This window comes from Acanthochromis polyacanthus, chromosome 6 (assembly GCF_021347895.1).
Source record: "Acanthochromis polyacanthus isolate Apoly-LR-REF ecotype Palm Island chromosome 6, KAUST_Apoly_ChrSc, whole genome shotgun sequence".
NCBI classification, from domain to species: domain Eukaryota; kingdom Metazoa; phylum Chordata; class Actinopteri; family Pomacentridae; genus Acanthochromis; species Acanthochromis polyacanthus.
This window is the reverse complement of record NC_067118.1, coordinates 28,757,083-28,781,142: the sequence shown is the minus strand read 5'-3', so window position 1 is coordinate 28,781,142 and position 24,060 is coordinate 28,757,083. Positions and strand designations below refer to the sequence as shown.

The following is a 24,060-nucleotide window of genomic DNA, read 5'->3' as shown; positions in this document are numbered from 1 at the left end:
AAATACTGCTTGTGTCTCCAAAGTCTATTACTGATGTAGTTCTTCATTATTGCTCAAAACCATTTAAAAAAAACGGAATTTAAATCACCATGTTGCACCTTGTTGAGTGACGTGCTCCGTCTTTACGATAAACACAAGCATTGTAAATAATCACTGGAGAATCAACTCTTTACTCCTGTTTGGGAAATGTTTGCTCAAACTTTCAGTACCCAGATATCATTCGAAATTATTATATCTGGCTTTGTTTGTTTTTTTGGAAAGATTTAAGAAGTTTTCAGTTTTAAAATATGAGCTTACTAACAGCTGAAGTTGGTATTGATTTTCCTTTTTTCACGGGATTTGTTGATTTAAAAAAAAGTGCAGAAAACAGGGCCTTTATTTCTTAAGTTGTGGTGGAAAAATACAGTCAGGGTGTGACAATCTGTGCAACTAGTCATATTTATTATCGTACCTGTTGTGTGGACAGAAACTATCATGCAATCTTTGTTACGTACTGTTCATTTACAGGATGCCACAAACTTGAGCTAGCATGTTAGGGGTCACACCTATAAATTTGTTTTAACGTGTTTAAATGATATTATTGTTTTCCCTGCAATTTTTAAGGCACCTTGTTTGAAATTCCTGCTTTATGTTTTTATTCTGGCAATTTAATTCATCACAGAGTAAAAATATCATTCTAATCTTAATTGTATTTCATTTTCATTACATAAATGAAAGTGTTTATGTGTGTAAGAGATATCACCTCTGGTGATAAACCAGAGGTGGGCGAACTTTTTGGCTCAGGGGCCACATTGACTTTTGAAATTCGACAAACGGGCCAGACCAGCATCAGATGGTTGGAGATTGTGCAAACTGAAATGAATTACATGTTAAAGACAATACTGACAAAGTAAAGAATACTCACATTCAGTTTCAGTGGGAACAGTGTTGTTGGTCACCCTTTTTTTTCAGCGCATCAAGCCCAAAGCTGTCATTTGCCCATGCCTGGTCTAGACTCATAGCAGTCAGTATAGCTTTAAATCAGCCTGCTACAACATGAACATGCTTCATCCACACTGATATTTAAGTGGCAATTATGCAATAATACAACAATATTACTTGGACAAGAACCAATGCACTACAAGCTGATGACAGGTCTAGAATTACAGTGAAAAAATAAAATTATTGGAATAGCTTAAATAAATTGTCTGAATTAGTATCAAGCAATTGAACTGAGTTTATCCAATAAGGTTAACAAGTAATATTATCACCACAAATTTGATCTATGTGAATCGTTTGATTCCTCTCAGATGAACGCTTTGCTTTGCTGCAACTGAATTTTAATTTAACCGAATGTAGCTTTAATTAAATATAAAAAGTCGAACATGATTTTGCTATTACCTGTCCTGTTCTTTCCCTCTCAATGACTGTTTAATTCCAGCAGAAAAACTGAAATGTGGATTTCAGGATGCACATTGCAAGCAGAGTAGTAAACCTAAAACCAAATGCACTTTTTACAGCGTGAGCAAAATTTTGAATGCAATTGATCTGTGTATATTTTAGTCATCTTACACTGTGGTACTACTGCAGCTGAACATTTCTTGCACCAGTTGAAACTATGAGTTTTTTTGTGTGGTCTCAGTAAGTCAGGCATTTACTTGTTACCAGACAAATGTTTATTTGGTTAAGTTTGCTCTGCATAGGCTGCATACAGCTGGATGAATAACTGTATAAATGATCTCAACTCATTTTCTGTGACTACAAGGAGCTCTATATTGTCCTCTGGAAATACAAAGTTAATCGAGCCTCCGTATCACTGATTTATGATTTGTTCAAATAAACTGTCAGATGCTTTTAGCATAAATGTGTTTGCTGCTCACATAGGGACCTGACATTTTGCTTGGATCAGACCTTAGCAGACAGAAAGCCTATATTGATTGTGTAGGCATCATCCAGACAGGAAGTCCCTCTCCCTCCTCCTCTCTCCTTCTCTTTCTCTCCACCCCAGCCGGTTATAGAGACATTTTCTCCAGCCTCTCCCTCTCATCACTGCTGCAGTGTCTCAGTGCCTCAGTCTCTGACCTTCCACAGGGACCATGCAAGCATTTGCTCCCAGGTAAGTTTCACAGTGGCTGAGTCATGCTGTTCTATTCCTGGCTTCTTATTTTGCCAATTTCCTTTTACAAATTCCAGTCTGACAAGCTTCTACTCTGGCAAAGCTTCAAGCCCTGTCGTTTGTCATCTTAATGTAGAGTAACTACGCTCTGAGCAGGTGCTGTAGGCCTCAGAGAGTTAATGGACTGTGAGCTTGGAGGTTGTTACATAGGGGGCTGGAAATTAGCTTTGATATACTTGATTTGCTTTTTAAAATGTACATTAGTAATCACTTACTTAAGGCTGTTAGTTTTAACAGCTACTTTAGCTGATTAATTCTAAATGTTTCATTTTGTGGCTTAAGAGGAGCAATTAGCTGTATTTGCAATTTGGTATTTCAGAGTATTTGAAGAAAAAAGACCTAAGATGAAATTCTGGCATTATTTAATCTGTTCCTGATCATCTGCACCAGTGATGACTATAACTAGTTTTGTTCTTGATTGTTTTACTGTATCACTGGTGGTTTCAGTCTATGTGTCTGTGCACAGTCATGGAGTCCATATTCAAAGCTTTGTACATTACATACAGTAGACTGTGCGGCTGACCAGCCTGCTGAAGCTCAGTCAGTATTCAATGTGACTCCACTACTGACAGATCAATACCTGTAAAAGCCTAGCAGAGGAGGGGCTGTGGGTAAAACATGAGCCTCTCCATTGATGCTTGCTCAGCTCTTTGTTTGCGTCTGCGAAGCCGCTGGTGGATATCGTGCTTGAATCTTTTCAGATCTCCTTGCTTTGCTAGTTTGAAGCATTTCTCAGGGAAAATTTATTCAAAAATGCAGAACAGGAGTAGCCTACACCTGCTGATACAGTGTAAGGTCACAATAAAAGAAATATAGTCAGTGCTGCTGTATTTATTATTGGAAGTTATATTTTTAACAAATGAAATGAACAACACAGTGATAGACATGTTCACTGCATAATTGCTGTTTGTTTTTGTTTTTTTGTAAATTGGCATTTCAGTGCAACATTGAATAGGTGGGCATTATTCTTTTTGTGGCCCTGTCTTGTAGATAGTCTGTGTTCAAACCTAATTGTAAGACTTTAATTATGTTCACTTATACTGTTCTTGTTTACAGTTTTACACCTTAAAAAATTATTCAGTGATGCACACAATAAAAATTACATATTGTTGTTGTTGTTGACTTTTGACCTCTTTGTTTTATTCTAATTCAGCCCGATCTCACGAGGATTCGTGAAACTGTCACGTAAGTTTTAGTTTCGGTTTCGTGCGCACCAACACGATTTCGTCATGTTTTTCGTGCTGCTCACCACGAAATGCGCACCAATGTATTTTAAACGGCGGACTTTTCGTGCCACTCAGAACGTATTTCAAAAGAATGTGTATATTATATTTTTAATGTAAAACCGTGGCGAATCCAACGCTATATTTTGCATGACATCGTACCTAAACATAACCCTAACCATAACCTAACCATAAGCCGGTGGTACACTTACCAATTTGCATAGGAATTTCAAGAATGTCCGGCGGCCGGCGGCCGCAAACGCGATCACACAAGCAGTATACGCCGATGGACAGCTTAGATCGTCATGAATCCGCCGGTATAAACCACTTTCAGATGTGATTACCACAGCGAAAAACATTTCGTGGTGAGCGGCACGAAAAACATGACGAAATCGTGTTGGTGCGCACGAAACCGAAACTAAAACTTACGTGACAGTTTCACGAATCCCCGTGAGACCGGGTTGTCTAATTGGTCCATTTTCCCAGTGAATTAGGTTTTAGTTTTGTAACTTACTTATTTTTTTCCTATATATTATTTTTATTCTTATTGTATTATCATTACCTGTTTCTGTCTGTGTCATATTTATCCAAATGCAGCACTTGTATCCTGAAAATGTATACTGTCCTAACTTATTTCTCTGACTATGTCCTCTTGTAAACTTACTACATCCACATATTTGTGTGTTTTTCACTGACCCAGGTTGTATCTGACTCCGGTCAGAGATGAAGAAGCAGAGTCCCAGAGGAAAGCAAAGTCCCGTCATGCCAGGCAAACCCGCAGGTCAACACAGGTAAAAACCAAATGGCCCACAGCAGTTTATTTTTTAACACACTGTGTTTGACTCTTGAGCGATATGAAGCTCTATGAACATCCTGCAGGGTGTGACTCTGACGGACCTGAACGAGGCCAAGAAGACCAACAGCTTGTCTCTTCAAGACAGAGAGAAGGAGGCAGGAGGCCCTCTGGATGACAGGTCCGGTCTGAGGAAAGGCTTTCCAGATGACAGGAGAGTTCAAATTGACCTGACAGAGTCTGCAGACACGGCGGGGATCAGTCTGAAATGCACAATGGACGAGGTTACCAGGAGAGACTCATTCAGTGATCACACTTTCTATCCTGACTTTGGATGATATTTGTGATTTTATTCAATAATCAGAATTATTCTCTTATTCATGCATAGGAGGGCAACATTGAACAGAGGTTAGAAACCCTTGCTGAGTCCCCAAACCTGTCGTATTTGTCTGCTGCTGGATCCTGTGGTGTGCCTTACTGCAACAGCTCCTACAGAGGTAGGAAAAACTTTGAATTCTTACCACCTGTGATGCTTTGACTCTACCTCCCATAATGCTGTATGATCATACATAGCGCCAAAATTTCCAAAAAGAAACATATCTTTCCGTCAAATATGTAGCTTTTTTCCCCCTTCCGACCTAATTACAACTGCAATATTTCATTTTTCAGGTGCAATATTCCAATTTCATGTGTGATATTTCATCATCGTGTGTGATATTACTTATAATCTCAGTATCAGATATTTGTACTTTTCTATTCTAGCTTTATTTTAGCTTGCTTATCTTATTTTAGTAGAGTATCATGCTTGCTGTATGTGTTATTGCTTTTCTACAAGACGTGACAATTCATATGTGATGTCATTTTGTTTTTTCTGAGCAACATCTAGCACGAGAATTTCCTTCCTTAATGAAGTTTTAGCTTATCTTATGTTAACTAATCTTATCTTAAAACTCAATATTAAGAGAATTATTGTTGTAGTGGTTTGTCGTTTTAAAAAACAACAAAAACAACAAACAGTGCTTGCGCATTTCATAAAAATGAGAAGAACTCTGAGGCATTGTTATTGCCTCAAGAAAAATGCTTGTGTGTTAGGTCATTACATGTTGTATGGTAACTCTGCATCTACAGAATATATTTGTTGTGTTTGCAAGAAAGCAACACAGACGGAGAAGGTGCAGTATGTTATCCTTCATCGTGATGTCCCTTGATGTATTTGGGTCATTTAGACTACAGAGGCGTCTGACTCCCTGTATGAACAGATGTTATTATTTGGGAATAGGGAGCGCAGCGCTGCATGAAATTCACACCAACCACAGATGTAGAGAATATGAAAATCCAATTCATTTAACACTGTTTTACAATTTCCAGACACTAAAAGAGGAATAAAGTCCAAGTTTCTTGAACGAACTCCTGTATCAAAGTGATAAAATGATGTTCAGTCTCTTTTGGAGCAGTGAACGAGGCTCTAAAGTCCCAAAGAAATCATTAATCTGTTAGCAATAAAGCGCACTGCCACTGTTATGTTTCCCCAGAGCTTAAACAATATGTAAAACATAAAACCGTTTTATGTGCAGTTGGTGAGGGATGGTGGAGAGATGAGAATCAGAACCCTGTTGAAGATGCAGCACAGCTGGCGGGTGATGCAACACAACAACAAAGGCACCACTGCTGTGATGTTGAGGATTCAGACTACAAAGCAGAGGTATGCGGGAAACTTTTATAAAATTCTACTTTACTAATGGGCTGCACAGTGGAGTAGTGGTTAGCACTTTTGCCTTGCAGCAAGAAGATCCCTGGTTCGATTCCCAGGGTGGGCCTGGGATCTTTCTGCATGGAGTTTGCATGTTCTCCCTGTGCATGCGTGGGTTTTTTCCGGGTACTCCGGCTTCCTCCCACAGTCCAAAAATATGCTGAGGTTAATTGATCACTCTAACTTGCCTGTAGGCGTGAATGTGATTGCTTGTCTTTATATGTAGCCCTGTGACAGACTGGCGACCTGTCCAGGGTGTCCCCTGCCTTCGCTCAAGTCAGCTGGGATAGGCTCCAGCACCCCCCGCGACCCCAGTGAGGATAAAGCAGTGTGTAGAGGATGGATGGATGGATGGATACTTCACTAACAATCACACAGTCTCAACAGAAAGAACTTCGAAACAATATTTACTCTTTGTGCCACTAGATGGAGCCAAAGGATTGTCCAATGTATTTTTCATTTCCAGTTTGCCCCAGAATAGCCAAGTATTTCCGGCTCGCTACAGATGATTGTTTAATACAATAAGCTCCCATTAAAATGTGTTCTAAAGCTAAAATGTGGTCAAGACATACTTTGATTACCATAAAGTGGCATGACTTCTTATTTATGAAAATGTTATCCGTGGATCAAATCCCTCACAGGTGAAAATCGTGCGCCACAAAAAGGTTATTTTTCCGTTCAAATATTCATTAGCACCATTGTTCCATGTTCACGTTCTCCCTCATCCGAAAGCTAAATAAGCTTCAAAGGCAGCTCCGCTCTGATCTCTGACGCAACATTTGAAGACTGGCTGCAACCAGAGATGTGAAGCATGTGTTCAGAGATTCTTTTAACTGCTGGTTAATATCTCACAGAAAGACAGTCCAGGAAGACCAGCCCACCAGCTCCCTCTAAGTCACTTTGCTTCTTCACATCACATGGCTGAGGTGTCTCAGCATTCCATACCATATTGGGCAAAAGTGAGACGCTCTCCGCTCAAGTCTTAGCCTCGGATTCAGGGGGATTGACTTTTTTTTTTTTCAGTTTCACCTTCTGAATGGATACTGTTCTTCCTCCACCTGCTTGTAAAACACCTCGACCCCGAACCTCATCACTAATTCCTCCTGCCCGGCACAATCTGGCAGTTCACTTATGTTTCAGAAGAGATAATCTATTAATTTGGGTTTCTGGGAAGGAGATGAAAAAAGATAGCACAATGAAGGGGAAGTAGAGGGGACAAAAGAGATGATAAGGCGGCGACTTTTACAAGATTGTGACAAGATTATGGATGATTACGGGCGTGTGGTACAGCATGAATGGAAAGTGGCTTCCCAGTGAGCTAAGTCCAGGTCAGCGGTGCAGCAGTCCCCTATTCTGGAATCTGAAACAGAGATCTGTTGGTAACATGAGAGTCTCAGCGTTACTGAGAGGACTATATCTGTCTGTGATAATCATACAGAGCAGGGAGGCTTCATCACGAGCATGACAGGCTGCCTATCACTGGATCCGACCTCTGCATGACTCCATGATGTTCTGAGCAGATTTTCCACAAAGACAGGTGCAGAGCAAAACTACTGAGAGATTTTGCTCCTTGGTGGTGACAACCGGAGCTAACAAGAATACCTCTGCAACCAGTTTTTCTCCTACAATATCACTGTATGCAGGAGGGGATTAAGGAATTTGATCCTGCTGGAAGCGCAACCTCCTCCCCTACATTTGCTGCAGCACTCAAGTGATCTCTGGTAGACTCTTATTTTCAGTTTTACAAAAATGCACGAGTGTAATATCCCATATGGAAAGTCCTATAACTAAGGCCGAAGATCAGACTGAGGGGACTCCAGCGGGGATAGACTAATATTACAAGTCTTGTGCCAATGTAGTTCACTGCCACCAAGTCAGAGGGTCTCAGAGGAAGGACGTAAATATACAGCTTTGATGTCTCCAAATTTTACAACTTACAGTACATTTGGTTTATTTTGAACAATCTGTCATTGATGCTTTAGAAAATATCTTAGGAACTGAGGCTATAAACAGAAACCTTTCACGAAAAGCTTAAGATACAAGTGTTGGTATTTGTGGTTAAATTAACACCTCTGTCTGAATGCTGTGTGTGTGAGTGGTTATCCAACAGCCCTAAACTGAAAGCCACATCACCTCACCATTGCCTCTTTTATTTCAAATAATCAAGTCTCCCATCTTCTCTCAGTCCTTCTATTCTCCTGTATTTCTGTCCTTCAGTCATATCTTTCCCTCCATCTATTTGCCCTGAGCAGGGATAAGGGAGTCAAGGAACAGCGAAGTGCTGCAAACCTCACTATAAAAGGAAGATAGCAATGAGCTGGCTAGAGCGGACTATGGGAAGCACATAAGGGGACTTTTGCATGTTTAAAGGAACAGTTTGACTTTCTGGGAAGAATCCATATGTGCTTTCTCGCCAAGAATTAAGTGAGAAGACTTATGCCACTGTGGTGAACACGAAGTTCTAGTCACCAGGTGGTAAATTTAGCTTTTTAGGTGGAAAACGGAAAGCAAGAGGGGAACAGTTAGCCTGATGCTGTTTAATGTTAGAAAGTCTACCTATGAGCCCCACTGAAGCTCAAAAGTTAACATGTTAAATCATGTTTTATGACGAGCTGTGCAGAAACAGTGAGATATAACAAATTATATAATTTATTGATTAGGTAGCTTTAGAGGTGCTGGTTGGCAGATTTTGGACAGAGCTGATCTAGCAGTTTGAGGATTAGCTTTTTGCTAAGCTAACATGAAAACGCCATCAATCACACACCTCTGTCCAGAAAGAACTTTTTTTCCCCCCATAAGCTAGTGACTTTAAAGAAAGATAGAACAACAAAAATGCTGTTACAGAGCTGCTCCTCAGAAGGCCAGAGGATGAGACACCAAAATAAAATCTGAAGTAACTAATGGCTTTATTAATCTTGCAAAACTTGAGGTCAATTAAGCATATTTTAGGGAGAGCAGATGTGTGGTAAGTGCTCCGTGTTAACACCATGTAGCACTCACACTAACAGCAGCTCTCCATCACTCTGGAGTGCATCCAGTTACTCTGCACTTCACAGTCGCTGATGGCTCCTCAGGTAATACCGTGTGTTGACCTTCCAGGACACAAACTGCCGCAGCCCCCCTCCTGATTCCGGCTTTGTGCTCCACCTCCCCTTATCCCTGTTCACATCAGTGGACAATTTTAGCCCTCAGTGCCGAGTCCATCCATAGCAGAGCCTCTGGCCGGCTGCCACAGAAAGCTGCCAAAGCTGAAGGGAGCGGGGAGAGGCAGGGGGTGAGGGGGTGAGAGGGTGGAGGGACTGGGAGGGCGACCAAACACTGAAAGGAGAAGGAGGGAGAGAGAGAGCGAGAGAGGGAGGGAGAGTGTATAACTTTGGGGAACACAGGAAGGAGGCTGCACGGGGAACAAACTTTTCTGTCTTGGTTGTGTTCTTTTGGACATTTTTGCACTTCATGAAGGAGCTCAGTGCTGACAGAGCGGAGCAAAGGGAGAATCATTTGTTTGTTTTCCTCTTTTAAAAGCTATTTTCTTTATTTTTGTGATCTGCAGAGATTTATTGTGTGTGTGTGTGTGTGTGTGTGTTGTTGTTCTTTGCATTTTTATCTGATTGTTGCTTATCTGCCTGAGCTTTGAAGAAGGCGTTACCACACATCTGAAATCCTTCCAAACTTAGCTGCTGCTTTCTCCAGCTCATGGGAGCTGAACTGAAACACCACACACACATATAAACACACACACACACACACACACACACACACACACACACACACACACACACACACACACACACACACACACACACACACACACACACCTGTTGTTGCTGAGGATTCCCTGGGAACGCAGTCATGGACATCTGCGTCACCGTTGCTTGAGGGAAGCTGTGCGTCTGTGCAGCTGTTATCTGGTGGTGGCTTCGTTGAATGTTACAGTAGAAGCTGACCTGCCAGTCCGGGGTAGAGGAGGGAGATGTCATCCTACTACCCTCGCACCAAGGACCTGACTCGCACCAGAAAGTCACTGACAGAGTCGCCGCCGTCTTCTCCGTCCCCTACAGACAAAAACTACAGAGTAAGCTCTTCTTTTAGAGAAATACACCTTTCAAATGTAAAACTTTATCATTTATTACACCTAACAGGAAATATTTTTACTTTTTTATGTCTCTGACATTTGAAACAATGTATTTCCGAACCCCTTTGGGAATTATTAATGCCATAATTCTTAATTTATTTACTCATTTGCAAGTGACTTTGTTGTATGACAGTTCAACATGTCTCTCGTGTTACTTCAAAGACAGTATTTTTTTCTGTAAATGTTAGAAAAGCCGATTTGTCTTGATTTTACAGACATCTAAACAATAATTTGAATCAATTAGTTTAGCAACTGATAGAACATAAAACAAATTATAGAAACTGCCTATATCATTAAAGTATCGATCATCTTTGTCATTTTTGGCAAAAATGCTAAATATTCCGTGGTTTCAACTCCACAAATGTGAAGAATAAAAGCTTTTCTTTGTCATAAACTGATTACTTTCAGATTTTTAGCAGTTTATTTGATACGTTCTCCTTAAACTTTCACTTTTCTATCACATTCGTAATACAATGAATCAAGAAGACAACTGGCAGAATAATTGATAACATAAACCAGCAAAGTATTTGAACATTAGCTGCTGTCATTTCTGATTTTGTTTTAATAATTTCTCTAACATCACAGAAGTTCTTTGCTAGTTTCTATATGATTATGGGGACATGCATGACTAATCCGTCACTTATCTCAGTTTGTTTAATGACATGTATACACAGGGGAGCGTTTGCTCTGCAGGACTGAGAGTCTGACCGCATTTTCTGGAAAAGACTTGGAATCAAACATTCCTTCTGTAATTTCCTGTTATTTTTTTCTGTCTAAGTGGCTTATCCTCATGAGTGTTGTTGGACCGTTGTGTTTATGTCGGTGCATCAGACTGAGCTGTACTCTGTGTGACAGGCACATTTAAAGGGAAAGACAGAAATGAAAAGAAATGGCAAAATGTGATTCTGTCTGCTTGGGGACATGTACGGTAATGTCATGCAACACCGCAAACGCTCTCACTGAGGCACAGTTGCCAGCAGTGAATGCCTCCAGTGGATGTTGTGATTCTTTTACGCTCTTTTCAAGAAGTGTCAGTCTCTCTATTTGCTGTGTCCGTGGTGAAACTCAGGCATTAATTTTCCATTATGTCAGCCCAATCCAAATTGGCAGAGTTTTCCTGGGAGAGAAAATGCAATGCAGACGGGGCTGGAATCAGGTTGATGCAACATTTGCAGCACTTACCACAATAGTTTGATGAGGACCTGCTTCTCTTTAGAGAAATACAATGTGTGTTACAGCTGTGAGCAAAAGGAAGACAAGTAAACAGGAACACATTTGCATTAGTGGCTGACACTTAATATTTGGCAGATGTTCACAGCGATGAAAAGTAGGTACTTGGTAACTTTAGTACACATTTGAGCTATTTGTGCTGAAGTGTTTTCATTTTATTCTTCCCTACACTTAAACTCCACTACATCTCAGAGTGTGACATTATTCATTTTACTGTACTACATTTATTTCATACCAGCAGCAACTAGTTATGTGATACTCTCACATTTCATATTTGAAAATAATGGACACACTTAAAGAATAAACACGTTTTAAAATTTTCTTCAAGAGGCTACAAACATTGTTGTCTTAGTTGTTAGCAGTTCCACCAAATTTTCCCACTAAATGTCTCAGAAAGTCCATTTAAAAGTAAAATTGTTTAACTTTTCATTAAAAACTAAGATTCAATTAGAAAACAGTCTGAAAAATACGCATGTCGTAATTCAGATTTGTTTCTTTTTGTGCTCCATTAATCATGTCACAACCTCTCAGATTTATTTTGTGAACCGCGGGGCTAAGCCAGCCGCATGAAAAGTAATTAAAACCCACTTTTAACAAAGTAAGATGGATTTATGCATCAGTATTATTAACAATGAGGCAGTAATAGGGTCTTTTTATTGATTATAAGCAGAATCTGATGTGGTGCGTTTTGAATGAGTGATCTTGAAAGGGGGAAGATGCTCTCAGTTGCCTGAAAACTTGCACTGCAAAGAGTTAATAGAGAGGGAGGAGTGGGTGAAGTAAGGAAAGGTGAGTGAATGTGGAAGAAACGTCTTTTATGGTGGTGTGTGCGGTATCAGTTCCACTGGTGGGAGTGAAGAGAGAGAGTGAGAGTGCATGTGGCTCAGATTTTCCTACTGCAGTCATCCAGTCAGCTCTGAAGGAGTGATGCTGTGACAGAAAGAGAGGGGGAAGTGAGAGAGGTGAGAGGGAGGCTGCTGAAGAGTCCTCTAATGAGGATTTCATTGGCTCTTGCAAAGAACTGTTAATATTATCCGCTATGCACTGTAGCAGTGAGCTCATGCAGGCGGCCTGAGTGTGTGCGTACCTCCGACTGTGGTCCTGGCAAGCTATAAAAATGGAAGCAATTGTGTTTACATAGAGCCCGTGGTTCAAGCAAGCACCGATTCAGAGGCTGTTTCCACCAGGCTGACACCCTGTTGTTGAATATCTCCTCCTGCATCTGCTCTGCCTCAAATAGCTTGCAGAGCCACATGTGCCACTTCTCACTCCATCCATTTCTCCTAACAAGAGCGTCAGATTGGTGCAGCTGCCTTCAGAAGGAGTTTCTGGCTTAATTTCAGTACGGATGTTGTGCGTTTATTTAGTTGTGAGGACTCACTCTTTCACTAAAAACCAGGTCCTGTAATACCCACAGGGTCCACTCAAGATTTTTATTGGAATTAAGTCTTCAAAAAACTCATTTCACCAATTTCCTAATCCTTTAGTGTGTGAAATAGGTTTGCATGCAGGAGCTAATAATCTTGAAAGAGTTTGGTTCATATCCCCACAAGCAGGCTTCACGATAATTTATTCATTTGACCAGGGACCCTATCATCCCCTGTTGATTAATGAATGAATATCAAATCTGATGGAGGAATCTCCTCGGCGTTGCACAAAGAGATGTCAGTGAGTGAGAGCTCGTCTTAGCTCCGTCCTCAGCCCTTTCTCATCTGAGGTCATGGAGGTCTGTTTTTTCCTGGATAGCTCTGCTAAAGCACATGACCACATAAGGACAGGCAGCGCTGGCTCAGTTATGTAAACACTTGCTGAGGAATAGCTGCTATGACGCTGCACGAAATATCCCCTAACTCGGTTAATGTGAGCGCAGCAACAACTGACATAGATTGTTCCTCCTAAAACATATTCCTGTGAAAGTCTGCATCTGCTTTGTGTCTCAAACAGCTCAGACCACCACATTAGATGTTTATAGCGGTGCATTTCTAAACAGAGGTGTTTAAAGACTCGTTTTCCTGGCAGGAGAGCTCTAAATGTTTGATTTCAGGAGAAAAGTTTACGAGACTTCAGCAGAGAACATGGATCAGTCTGGACTCAAATCACAGCAGCTTCTCTCCCACTTTGATTCTTGTTTCCAGTCCTGTATGAATATCAAACACCTCTAGTCTCATCATCATCTCATGTCACGTTTATCATCTGATGAAAGTAAATGATGTATTAGGTGAGTTTTGCTCAGGTCTAGTTGGGCATCTCAGATAGTGTACGGCATGTAAAATAGCACAGAAGGCAGTAAACAGACAAAAGTAATTCAGACTCGCAGAACCAGGTTTGTGCTAGTTTATTGCAAGGACATCTCTGCTAGGATTTCAGAAAACACAGACGTGACAGAGCTCCTTCAGACTCCTCTGGTGAAATGGAAACAAATACAGAATGGGATCACAACAGGCAACTTGGCAGCCACAAAGACCAGACCAGTCATAGCAACAACCTGCCAGGACAGTTTGATAACAGTCTGTTGTCTGAGGTCAGCCGGCAGCCCGTCATACAGGAGATACTTGACTTCTGATGTCATGATGTCATCTTTATGCTGCAGGCATCTGCATGGCAGCCACCTACTCTCAGAGATTAAACAGGCTCGCTGGGGAGGTTTGACCTGCGTGAACTGTGTCGGTGCAGAGCTGGGGTGAATTATATCTCTCTTCTGCATGCACTTCTTCTCCTCAGGGACTACAGGCCTCTGAACACACTGTGATAATTCAATTGGAAGTTTTGCTTTGATTCTGTCTAAAAAAAAAAAGGAAACTTTTCCTCTGCCAAGCCTTTGTTTGGTCTTATTAAACAAATAAATCTGGATGGATCTAACCACGACAGAACATTTTTAGGCTGTGCTGTTTCCATGCTGTGGTGATGAGTGATCAAACTAACATGGCTTCCTCTTTGTTTTTCAGCATGACAGACTGTCAAGGTAAGAATTTAGCTTTGTTTTTCCTTCTGTAATACAGAGCAAAAAGGATTATAAATAAACCCTCTTTAAAAACCTGCATATTGACTATGAGCTGTGCTGCCTTTAGGTATGACTCCAGTGGAGAGAGTGCGACAGACAAACCAATGGGCCGAACCAGCTCGTACACTCGGAGAGAGACGAGGCTGGCCGCTCTGAATCGACAGGAGCAAGACTCCACTGCCAAAGACTACAAGAAGGTAGTTGCGCTTTCCTTTAATCCAAACAAGCACATTCCCTTGTGATTGATTCAAAGCTGCAGTTTTGGATACAGTTGGACAGTTGGATCCCAGTGCAGGTTTATGCATGGGGTATCGAGTTTTATTACGTTCTGATAATTTAACTGGACTCTCAGAGAATTATTGCAAGTATCAAGGTCTAGTGTTTACACACATACAGTCTCCATCTGACTGAAGTATTATTTAATCATTATGAAGCGATAAGATTGCCAGGCCATTGTTAACTTTATAGAGGCTTTCTGCTAGTACACCAACTTTTTGTTGTTAAAATAAGAGACAGTTTCAAAGCCTGATTTCATGAACCAGTAGAAATAGTGTGGCCAAAAATTATTTACCACCATGTACAGTGATTCCTAATAAAAAAAAAAATTCAAACATGAGTGGTACAAATAGGAAAACATAATTGGATGACTTAACTAACATAAAAAAAAAAATCATTTACTTTAAAGTTCACATATTTCACATTTCACATAAGGTAGTTTTTTGTACCTTAATACTCTTGTTAAAATAAATTTACGGCTTTATATTACATTTAGATTTGTTTTTTTTAGGAAACTGCTTTTTGAGGCTTTCCAAAAAATACTACAACATCACATTAATGTTAAATACATTAAAGAATAGACACAAAGTCTGTTATGTATGGAAACATATGATTAGCAGCTGCGCTTTGTGGAAACACTAGAATCAAATGCTGCTAAGATTAAAGGCAGCATAGCATACAAAAAAACACAAACATCATAAAGAGGGGACTCGTAAACCTGAAGAAACTTGAATAGAAGTCTGTGACAGAATCTCATCACTAAGATGACAGCTGCATGATACATGTCCATAAAACTCTAGAACTTACATCAAGTTTTTAAGTTTTCCTTCATTCTAATCTAATCCAATGATCATTGTCTGAAAATCCATGGGCTCACTGCAAACAAGAGCTGTTAGTAACTAATTCAGTACACCTATAATAACTATTCGCCAAAATTAAAATTAAATATTGGTAAAAGAAACATACTAACAAGCAGGGCTGAAGTTGTTGCCCACAGTTAAGTGCTAATTACTACTTGAGTCAACTACCCATACAGCTATTGTAGCTAACATTATGTGGCTAATTTAGTTGTGAGTTAACCCACATATGGAATAGTGTGAGTAGACAAGTCAGAGAAATATATAGCATTGGCTTGCTCCTTTTTAAAGACATTTTTAGGTGAAAATGTTATTATTGTTGGAAATAACTGACTCCATGACAGTACCACATTTTCAGTTGACATCTTGCTTAATGTTATGGGAGTTGTATTTCCAAAACCTGGGGAAATTTTAGGAGTTGGTTGAGCCATGATATGTGACAGGAATAGTAGTAAAGAGTAATTTTCAGTAAAACAAAAAATAAAAGATCTCTACTGTTATTATAAAAATCAAAAATGTTGATATTAAATGGGTTTTAGAATTGGTTTAGGTGATTTCTTAAATGATTTCACAATTTATCTGCGCATACAGATTATATATATATGTTAGGGTAGAGACTGCGATTTGGTAGAATTGGAGTCTCTACCAGTAGAGATTGTGATCACAATCTCTACCAGTAGAAACTCCAATCCTACCAGTAGAGATTTGTCAGAGCTAAGGTTAGACTTTTAAGGTTAGGGTCAGGGGTCAGGGCAGGGGTTAGATTAAAAGGTCAGGGTCAGTTAAGGTTAGGGTCAGGGATCAGGGCAGGGGTTAGATTAAAAGGTCAGGGTCAGTTAAGGTTAGGGTCAGGGATCAGGGCAGGGGTCAGATTTAAAGTTCCATCTCTACTGGTAGAGATTACAATCGCAAACTCTACTGGTAGAGACTCCAATTCTACCAAATCACAGTCTCTACCCTGACATATATATATAGCTTTATTTCCTCCATAATGCCTTTCACAGAGTTCTGTGGTTTAATTTCAAATTTGAATTTCTTTGTAAAACAGGACACTGCTTTATTTTATTATTAGATTTTTTTTAAAACTTCAGTAAAATTGGACTTTCAGAATTTGCTGTTCCTAAATCCTCGTGTCCTTTTTTAGATGTACGCAGAAGCTTTGCATGAGAACGAGAGACTCAAGTCCAGGTTGCACGACAGCAAACAAGAGTTAGTGAAGATACGATCCCAGCTGGAGAAAGTCACCCAGGTACCTCTTAGGCATGTTACACAAACCTGAATAAACTGTTGCAGTATTGTCCTTCTTTCATGAGCAAATTTAAATACATTCTCGTGATATTTCCCCCTATAACATTGTCTCTCTAACTTCCAGAGACATGACAGGATATCAGAAAGATCTACAGTACTTGAATCGGAGAAAAGGGTAAGTGTCTTAGCAACCCTCTGGCATTTTGGTATTTTTTTTATCGTGCTCTTCTGCACAGTCGAGATGGACGAGCGTCCAAATATCTTTGTGTTTTGTTTTTCCTCCAGTTTTCCTATCTGTTTCAAATCATAGTCTAATGGCCTTTCACTCGTGGGGCTTCCAAGAGATCATGAGACTACATTTATTTCAGCTGTTTCTTCTTTATTTACAGGAAAAACAAGCTCTTGAGAAAAGGGTGTCAGACATGGAGGAGGAAATAAAGGTCAGTCCAAGCAAAAACAAAATACCATCCTGGATTTAAACGGCATTTATTTTGTCTCGGACACATGTTTGTGCGTCATTTATCTCATCGACATTCTCTCCAAACACCATTATAACACTAACAGTCCTTGAAGGCACACCCCTCCAGCCAAGCCCCCGTCACTCAAGCTAAATCAAGCACGCCTAAAGTGTTTTTACAGAGCAGAACATACATGCAGCACACTCCAGGGTTGTGGTTAGCCAGGTGGGTTTGGAGACAAGGAGAGGGAAGGTTAATGCTTCAGGCTCATTACCCACAGTGTTCTGCCGGGCCACTTCCTGCCAGGCTGAGGAGGAGCCTGTGCTGCTGCTCCCCTGCTCCACTTATCCCACTGTTGGGGTGAACATTGTGACCTAGTTCCAGCTGAATACCAAACCCCGTCCAAGAGCAAAAAAGACCTGCTTTTGTGAGACATTCCTGCACTGCTCTGAGCGCATTCTGCTTCGCTAAGAAACACAGGACACGACTTCAGAGAGAATCAAGGCTTGAGTAGATGGAGTCTGCAGAGTATGTGCAGGGAAATGACACATAAAATTGGCTTGTGAGTGGATGAAAGCGATGAAGTTATGGCTCCGGTCTGAGAAAATACACAACGTACGCAGAGACTGACGAGGATATTCTAACGTGCAGCAGATGTTTGACCTCCCGTGTTGTCATGGTTCCCTCAGCAGGACGCCCCACTGCGGTTCCGCTGTGGGTACCAGCCCTGAGGGCAGGCTGTCTCAGGGGAGGGGGGATGGTGAGTGGTCGCTATGAGGAGTGATGGACACCTGCCTGCTACCTCACATGTTTCTGTTCTGTCAGAGACCGGGGCATGTTTACACGCGTGGACTCATTATTCTTTTAGAAGTGCAAGAAGCTACACGAGCACACACACACACACACACACACACACACACACACACACACACACACACACACACACACACACACACACACACACACACACAACTTCTACCTTTAGCACCTCAGAGAACTGGCTTGCACTGAATCACAAACTCACATTTTGCCAGCTGCAGATTGTCCACAAGGGGGAGCTGTCAGTGCCAGCCTGCACCACCTGCAAGGAAAGAGAAAAGCAGCAGCGTTGAAGATCTGTAGATATCTGTGTCTGCAGGCGAGCAAAAATAACCGCTTTTATTTTGTTTGTGTGGCTGCATTCATGACACTCATTGACCACTGGTGTCAGATGTCTTGCCTCTCCTCTCCTTGCCTATAGATGGCACACACCAGCACAGCTTCATGCTCAGTGTGCTGCTGTTTCTTTTCTTGCCTATAGGAGGTGCACTGCCAGCCCTGCAGCTCTGTGTTTGTCTATTTTCAGGTGTCTCACGTCAACAGCACTGTGTGTCCTTGTTTTCCCTTTTAGAACGGTAGCACTGTGGTAATACCCAAAGTGTCAGATTACTTTTGTAGGCACTCGCATTCCTTACGGAGCGGCTGAAATATTCCTGACAGCCTCTAAAACTTAATGAATAGCAACTGTGCGGAATTATGTGGAGCACCCGAGAGCGTGGTCAGATCTGATTTAATATCAAAGAGCTCAATATTAAGAGAGTGTAAGGGATATCGGTCATTAAGCATTCTCATCTCAATCTGTCCTTTTCTTTACTGTTGCCAAGGGCACCTCTCCAGAAGCTGCACCGTTTTATTCCAAAACCGAAAGAACATTATATGCATGAACCGCTAAGTCCTGAACACAGGCTGCTTCAAATTGCTTTTCTAAATGTGTTTGGTGTTATAAGAAGCAGCTGGAAGTTCTTGTTATACATCATCCTTTGCCACATTCATCACTACAAACTTGTCTCTGGGTGGCCTGAAGCTCTAGTGCCCCGTGTGAGTGTGTGTGTGTGTGTGTGTGTGTGTGTTCTGTGGTCTACCTTCAAGAATAGCGTCAAACCACAGACGTCTCTGTCAAACCACATTGAGGTTTCCCTCAAAATGTCAGGCCAAGAAGAGGAGGGGAAATGAATCATTTCCATTCCTTTGACTTGTAACTGCCTCGGCACTTGTACAAAGTCTCAAATAGAGTAGAGTGTTAGGTTTAGTCAATTTCTATGAATTTTAATTCCTCCTGTTTGCACAGCTATGCATATAACAACGCCTCACCTGTCTCCACACAAAGCCCAGGTTTGATGAGCACAAACCCAAAGGCTTCATAGTTTTCTTTGCTTATTGCAGCTTTTTGCTATTTTCTTCTCGAAATATCCCTGTTGTGTAAATGTTTGTTTACATAAGTTTTTCCGATGAATCCCTCAGATCTGTGGGTTTCTCATTTCCCCTGTCTGTGTGGGTGTGTGGGTGCATGCCTGTATGAGTGGATACGGACACAGTGTCTGTATAAGTCTCTCTCTTTGCACACGGCCTGCCTCCCCGCATGCTTTTCTCTGTCTGCCCCCTCTCCTGTATCTCTCTGTCCTCCTCTGTGCAGGCTTTCCCTGCTCTGGCTCAGGTCCAGGCCTTGCGGAGGGTGAACGAGTGTCTCCTGGCTGAGAATAGAGCCATGCTGCGCGTCCTCGCCCGCCTCTCTGAGACGGCCTCCATGCCGGAGACGGAGGACCTCTGATCCTCTACGATCATCTCCTTTCCTCCTCCCCTCCTCTTCCCTTCCTCAGCCACATAACCTCTACGCTCCTCTTTCCTCCTGGTGCCTCTTCAGCCCCTCGTCCTCTGCTGTGTTCCTCTCAGGCAGGTCCTGCACCCTATGTATGCTCACTGCCCTCACACTGCAACCCATCCTCCTTTGCACTCTTTTTTCACCTTGTCTTCTTTACAGCCTTTATGAAAACTCTGCTGTCCCCTAAACAGTCCTCATAAATCCTCCTTTGAAGTGTATTATTAGCTACATTCACGTCGCATGCTGCTTCACACGACATGAGCCCAGCGTTAAGAGCTGCTTTTACCTTTGGCTGCCATCTGGATGAAGATCCAGGAGGCTGCAGCATTAAAAATAGAAGCATTTAAAGCAGATATTGATCTTACAGCAGTCAACTATACGCAGGTCCTGTGTAATGTGATATGTAATCAACGCAAATTTGTTTTACAAGGAAATAATCATTTCATTCAGTCCTGGAAAGGAAATTAAATGCATGAGATCATTAGCCTTCAAGATGAACCACAGGCACAGATAGACAACTCATTTTCTTCCAGCGTATGTTTTTGTTCACTAAAGTCCTCTTAATGGAAAGATATGCGTTTCAAGAATCATATGTCTAACCTCTGCAGAGCATTTTCTATAGAAGAGCCTAGTAAGACAACATCCATTGTAAAATTCACTCACGTGTTCAAGGAATATCATCCTTTAAGGAAATACAATTTATGCTTTCTTGCCAAAAGTTTCATTAGAATACAGCTACCGTAAATATTCAAAACCACGGTTAAAAGAAAATACTGTAACCGTCCAGGACAAGTAATATACAGCTTTAAGTGCGTAACTTCTCTGTAAAAACCACAATTTGTCACCTTTCCATTTCAGTTTTTGTACAGATCGAACAAGCAAGATTTAACATGTCAAAGAATGAAGTTTACAGCAAAAATGGAAAAAAATTAATAATAATTATAATAATAATAAGTAATTAAAAAAGAAAACAAGAAAAAAGAAACAAACTACAAATAATGGTAAATATCTGTAAAATAATGTTATTTTTTTCTTTTAGCAAATTTCACAGTAAAACTGTAATTTTATGGTCACACATTCTAGAATAATGCATTTCCATTTGTAAAAAATTAAGATTTATAATGTGGACTTTGTTGACAGTTTCACTGTTATCATGTAAATTCATATTTTTTTCTGGGACTTTCTTTGTATTTTTATACATCAGGTGAAGTCTGTAAAATAAATAAATAAATAAATAAAAGCTGAACTCACGGTTACAAATCTTTCATTTCTTACAGTGTAGAAGGCAGATCTTGTTATTTTGGGACCGAGCCCAGCCAGCTCTTTCCTCATCCATTTATCTTGTGTATTCCCGAGTGTCAAACTATTCCTCTAACCACATTTCCAGCTTTGCTACGGTCTTGGGACTTGCGCACTAAGATTTTGGATTATTATTCGGTATACTGTGAAGAGTGACAGAGAAAACAGGATCGAAAGCGGCCTCTGTGCACGTGTTTTGCCACAGGTTACGATCATGTTGATGCCAGGTGCCTCTGCTCATTTAGCAGCTGCAGCAGTGTGTCCTAGCCGGAGCGGAGGGTTATTGTTTGTCTCCGGTAGAGGGGAAATACTTTGACAAAGGGGGTGGTTATTTTTAGTCATTGCTTCTCATGGGAGACATGACCTAGATTTGGGAAATTGACCCTCTCTCAGTTTCTCTCGCTCTGACTTTAGTCTCTGTCACTTTTCACACGCAGAACAAACTGTCAGTGTCACTCCTCACTGCATGATCAAGTAGTGTGAAGCATGTCCTCATTGCCTGGCCTCAAACTTCAGTGAAAGACAACTTGTAGTCCACTTGTTGTTGGTGGTGATTTAGGGTTTTCATTCCAGTGGCTCGCCCTGGGGGATTGTGTACCGCCTGCACCTTTAAATGACGCATTCATGCAAAACCATTTGAATTGAATTACAAAGAGTGTGTAACCATGACATTTTACTGATTTTCTAATAGAATTTCTTTCCCTTTGTCGCCTCAGATGTTAACAGAGCTCAAGTCAGACAACCAGAGGCTAAAGGATGAGAACGGGGCTCTCATTCGAGTCATCAGCAAGCTGTCCAAATGAAAAGAAGTCTGAAGCGCCTGTTCTGTGTCTGTGGATGCTCCAACCCTGATATGGCAGTTTAATTATCCACGAGGTCCCAGGTTCTGATCCTCTCCGAGTTACTGAACGGTGATGGGCCGCTTTGGCTGCGTTTGCAGAAACATTATTCTGCTAATTCCTGTTGGAACTCCAAAGAGAAGTGTTATTAAGTTTCAGTCAAATTTCACAGAAAGAAGTGAGTCAGTATAATAGTCTCTTCTTGATTCGTCATAGTTTTTTGGAATATTTTTCACATGTTTAAAATAGGGACCAGATGTTTGGATGACATTTGAAGGCCCAGTCGAACAAACACTGGGGTTTGCATGAGGATACTGTATTATATCAGCACATCACATTGAGAATTCACGTTTGTTGCTACATTGTCACTGCATTTAAGTGTTTTAATATTATCTTAATTATTGAGAATAGACTCAGACTGTACTGAGATGAGAGATAAAACCTCCAGTTTCGTTTTTACGTGAAATGTTAGAAATACAGTAACTCGTTTAACAAATAAGTTTGAAACATTTTCACTCTATGTTACAGCTATTGAGGCTTCATAAGACGCGTGTTTAGGGTTGTATTTTCCTCAATTGACAACTTTCTCAGGTTTGTCACTCAGCTGTGCCTGCTCGCCACAATTCAGTGCCTCCGTAATGTGGATTTTATGGCTCTGAGTTAGATAAACAGTGAACCCCAGACTTCTCTTTGGAAACCTGCGGGTGTTTTTCTACGGTTTTCAAATACAGCTCGTGGTCCAGTTGTTTTAGGACCCACGAATATACAAACAAACGACAAGCCTTTGGCAAACACACAATTCCAAGTGGTCAGATGAGCATTTTAATCCAATTTGTACCATTTTTGAAAATTACATTTTGCTAGTATTTGACAATTGTGTTTTCTTAACCCAGCATGTGACAGTGTCCCCACTGTATTCAGCATGTGAAGGAGACTTGAAAGGCAGAGACTGAGCAGATGCACTTAGCAGAGTGTGGACGGTGGTCATCTTTGATCACTAGCGCCCCTATGACATTCACAATGGTACAGTTTCCATGAGAACACGATGTTACGTTGGCCAGATTCTTTGTGTGTTTTCAGCTCCCATGCTTCAGTTTTTGTTTCGATGTCCTTCATAAAGGATTTATATTTCTTTTGATCCTGTATCCATCTTCAACAACACAACGGCTGAACAGCGGAGGCACTCCGAGTGTGTGTGTTGATGAAAATGTCCTATCTTTTGTTTTGTAATAGAGATATATTTATTTATTTATGGATTTATCAGATTTGATCTTTATACTTTGTTTATTCGATTTCGTTTCAAGGGAATACACCGACTTTGTTGGCCAACTTTGTGTCAGGCGATGAAAATGCAAATACCAAAATCATTCACTTCAGTCATTGCTGTGAAAAAAACAAAAACACATCACTTCTGGCACTTCATCTCAGCCTCCTCAGTATGGTCTAAAATATGAAACACAATCCAGGGTATCAAGATTCAAAATGGTGCGAGTGTGTTTAATTATGTGGGTAACAGTCATTTAGTACAACGTCATTTTGTCATGTGCACCTAGCAACATCTATTACAATCCAATTTCGCAGTCCTGTAATAAATCTAAACTTTACTAAGTTTTAATTGGGTTTTGTTCTGGAGGCCATCTTCACTTGTGCTACTGCAGTGGAGTGTTTCTCAATATGTGAGAGCTGCAATGTGTTTGAAAGAACAGTTTGCAAGAGAAAAGAAAGAGGAAAAACAAAAGACTCATGCCTAGTTCAGTTCAAAACACGGCGTCTCTACGTCACACAATCGGCTTCAAATTTAAAATTCCTTTAGTCACTGTAAATAGCAAATCAGATTCAGGAAGGGTTTTGATATCCGTCTTCTCCTCGCTAAACGGGTTAGCTGACACAGGTCCTCAATGCTTCATGTATTCCTCGAACAATGCGATGGTTTTGGAGTCCAACCGGGGCGGCATGCTGTAACACTGGTGTTGTGTTCAGTCACAGAAACTGATTTACTTAGAAATAAGCGACAGTTAAGTGTCCGCTATTTGTACACATATATGAAACTATGCAGGATGTTATGTTGAACAGTGTGAAATGTGTTGAATGACGGCTTTATATGCACACATCGGTTTATTCACTTTGCTTAATAAAGTGTTAAAGGGCGAAGCTGTTTTTT

At 40.8% G+C, this 24,060-nt stretch overlaps 1 protein-coding gene across 4 annotated transcripts; it reads left to right on the top strand.

The window, feature by feature from the left end:
* Positions 1-1,984: 1,984 nt before the first annotated feature.
* Positions 1,985-24,050, top strand: LOC110957889 (protein phosphatase 1 regulatory subunit 12A). 4 transcript variants are annotated; one of them, XM_051949845.1, is made up of 12 exons: positions 1,985-2,095; positions 4,079-4,169; positions 4,258-4,455; positions 4,560-4,668; positions 5,746-5,873; positions 14,229-14,245; positions 14,352-14,481; positions 16,562-16,666; positions 16,790-16,840; positions 17,055-17,105; positions 19,576-19,836; positions 21,777-24,050. In XM_051949845.1, exons 1-11 carry the CDS (start codon positions 2,076-2,078, stop codon positions 19,708-19,710), a joined length of 1,035 nt encoding a protein of 344 aa, XP_051805805.1. In that variant the 5' UTR covers positions 1,985-2,075; the 3' UTR covers positions 19,711-19,836; positions 21,777-24,050. The 4 variants fall into 4 exon arrangements, with proteins under 4 accessions (XP_051805805.1, XP_051805807.1, XP_051805806.1 ...); XM_051949847.1 differs by lacking the exon at positions 19,576-19,836 and adding an exon at positions 17,813-17,883; XM_051949846.1 differs by lacking the exon at positions 19,576-19,836.
* Positions 24,051-24,060: the final 10 nt, after the last annotated feature.

Bases quoted from the DNA above. Each gene is read 5' to 3' on its own strand.
- LOC110957889 (XM_051949845.1), top strand. From the start codon at position 2,076: ATGCAAGCATTTGCTCCCAG. The intron at 4,170-4,257 runs GTAAAAACCAAA...AACATCCTGCAG, and splicing joins AAACCCGCAGGTCAACACAG to GGTGTGACTCTGACGGACCT. The intron at 16,841-17,054 runs GTAAGTGTCTTA...CTTTATTTACAG, and splicing joins TACTTGAATCGGAGAAAAGG to GAAAAACAAGCTCTTGAGAA.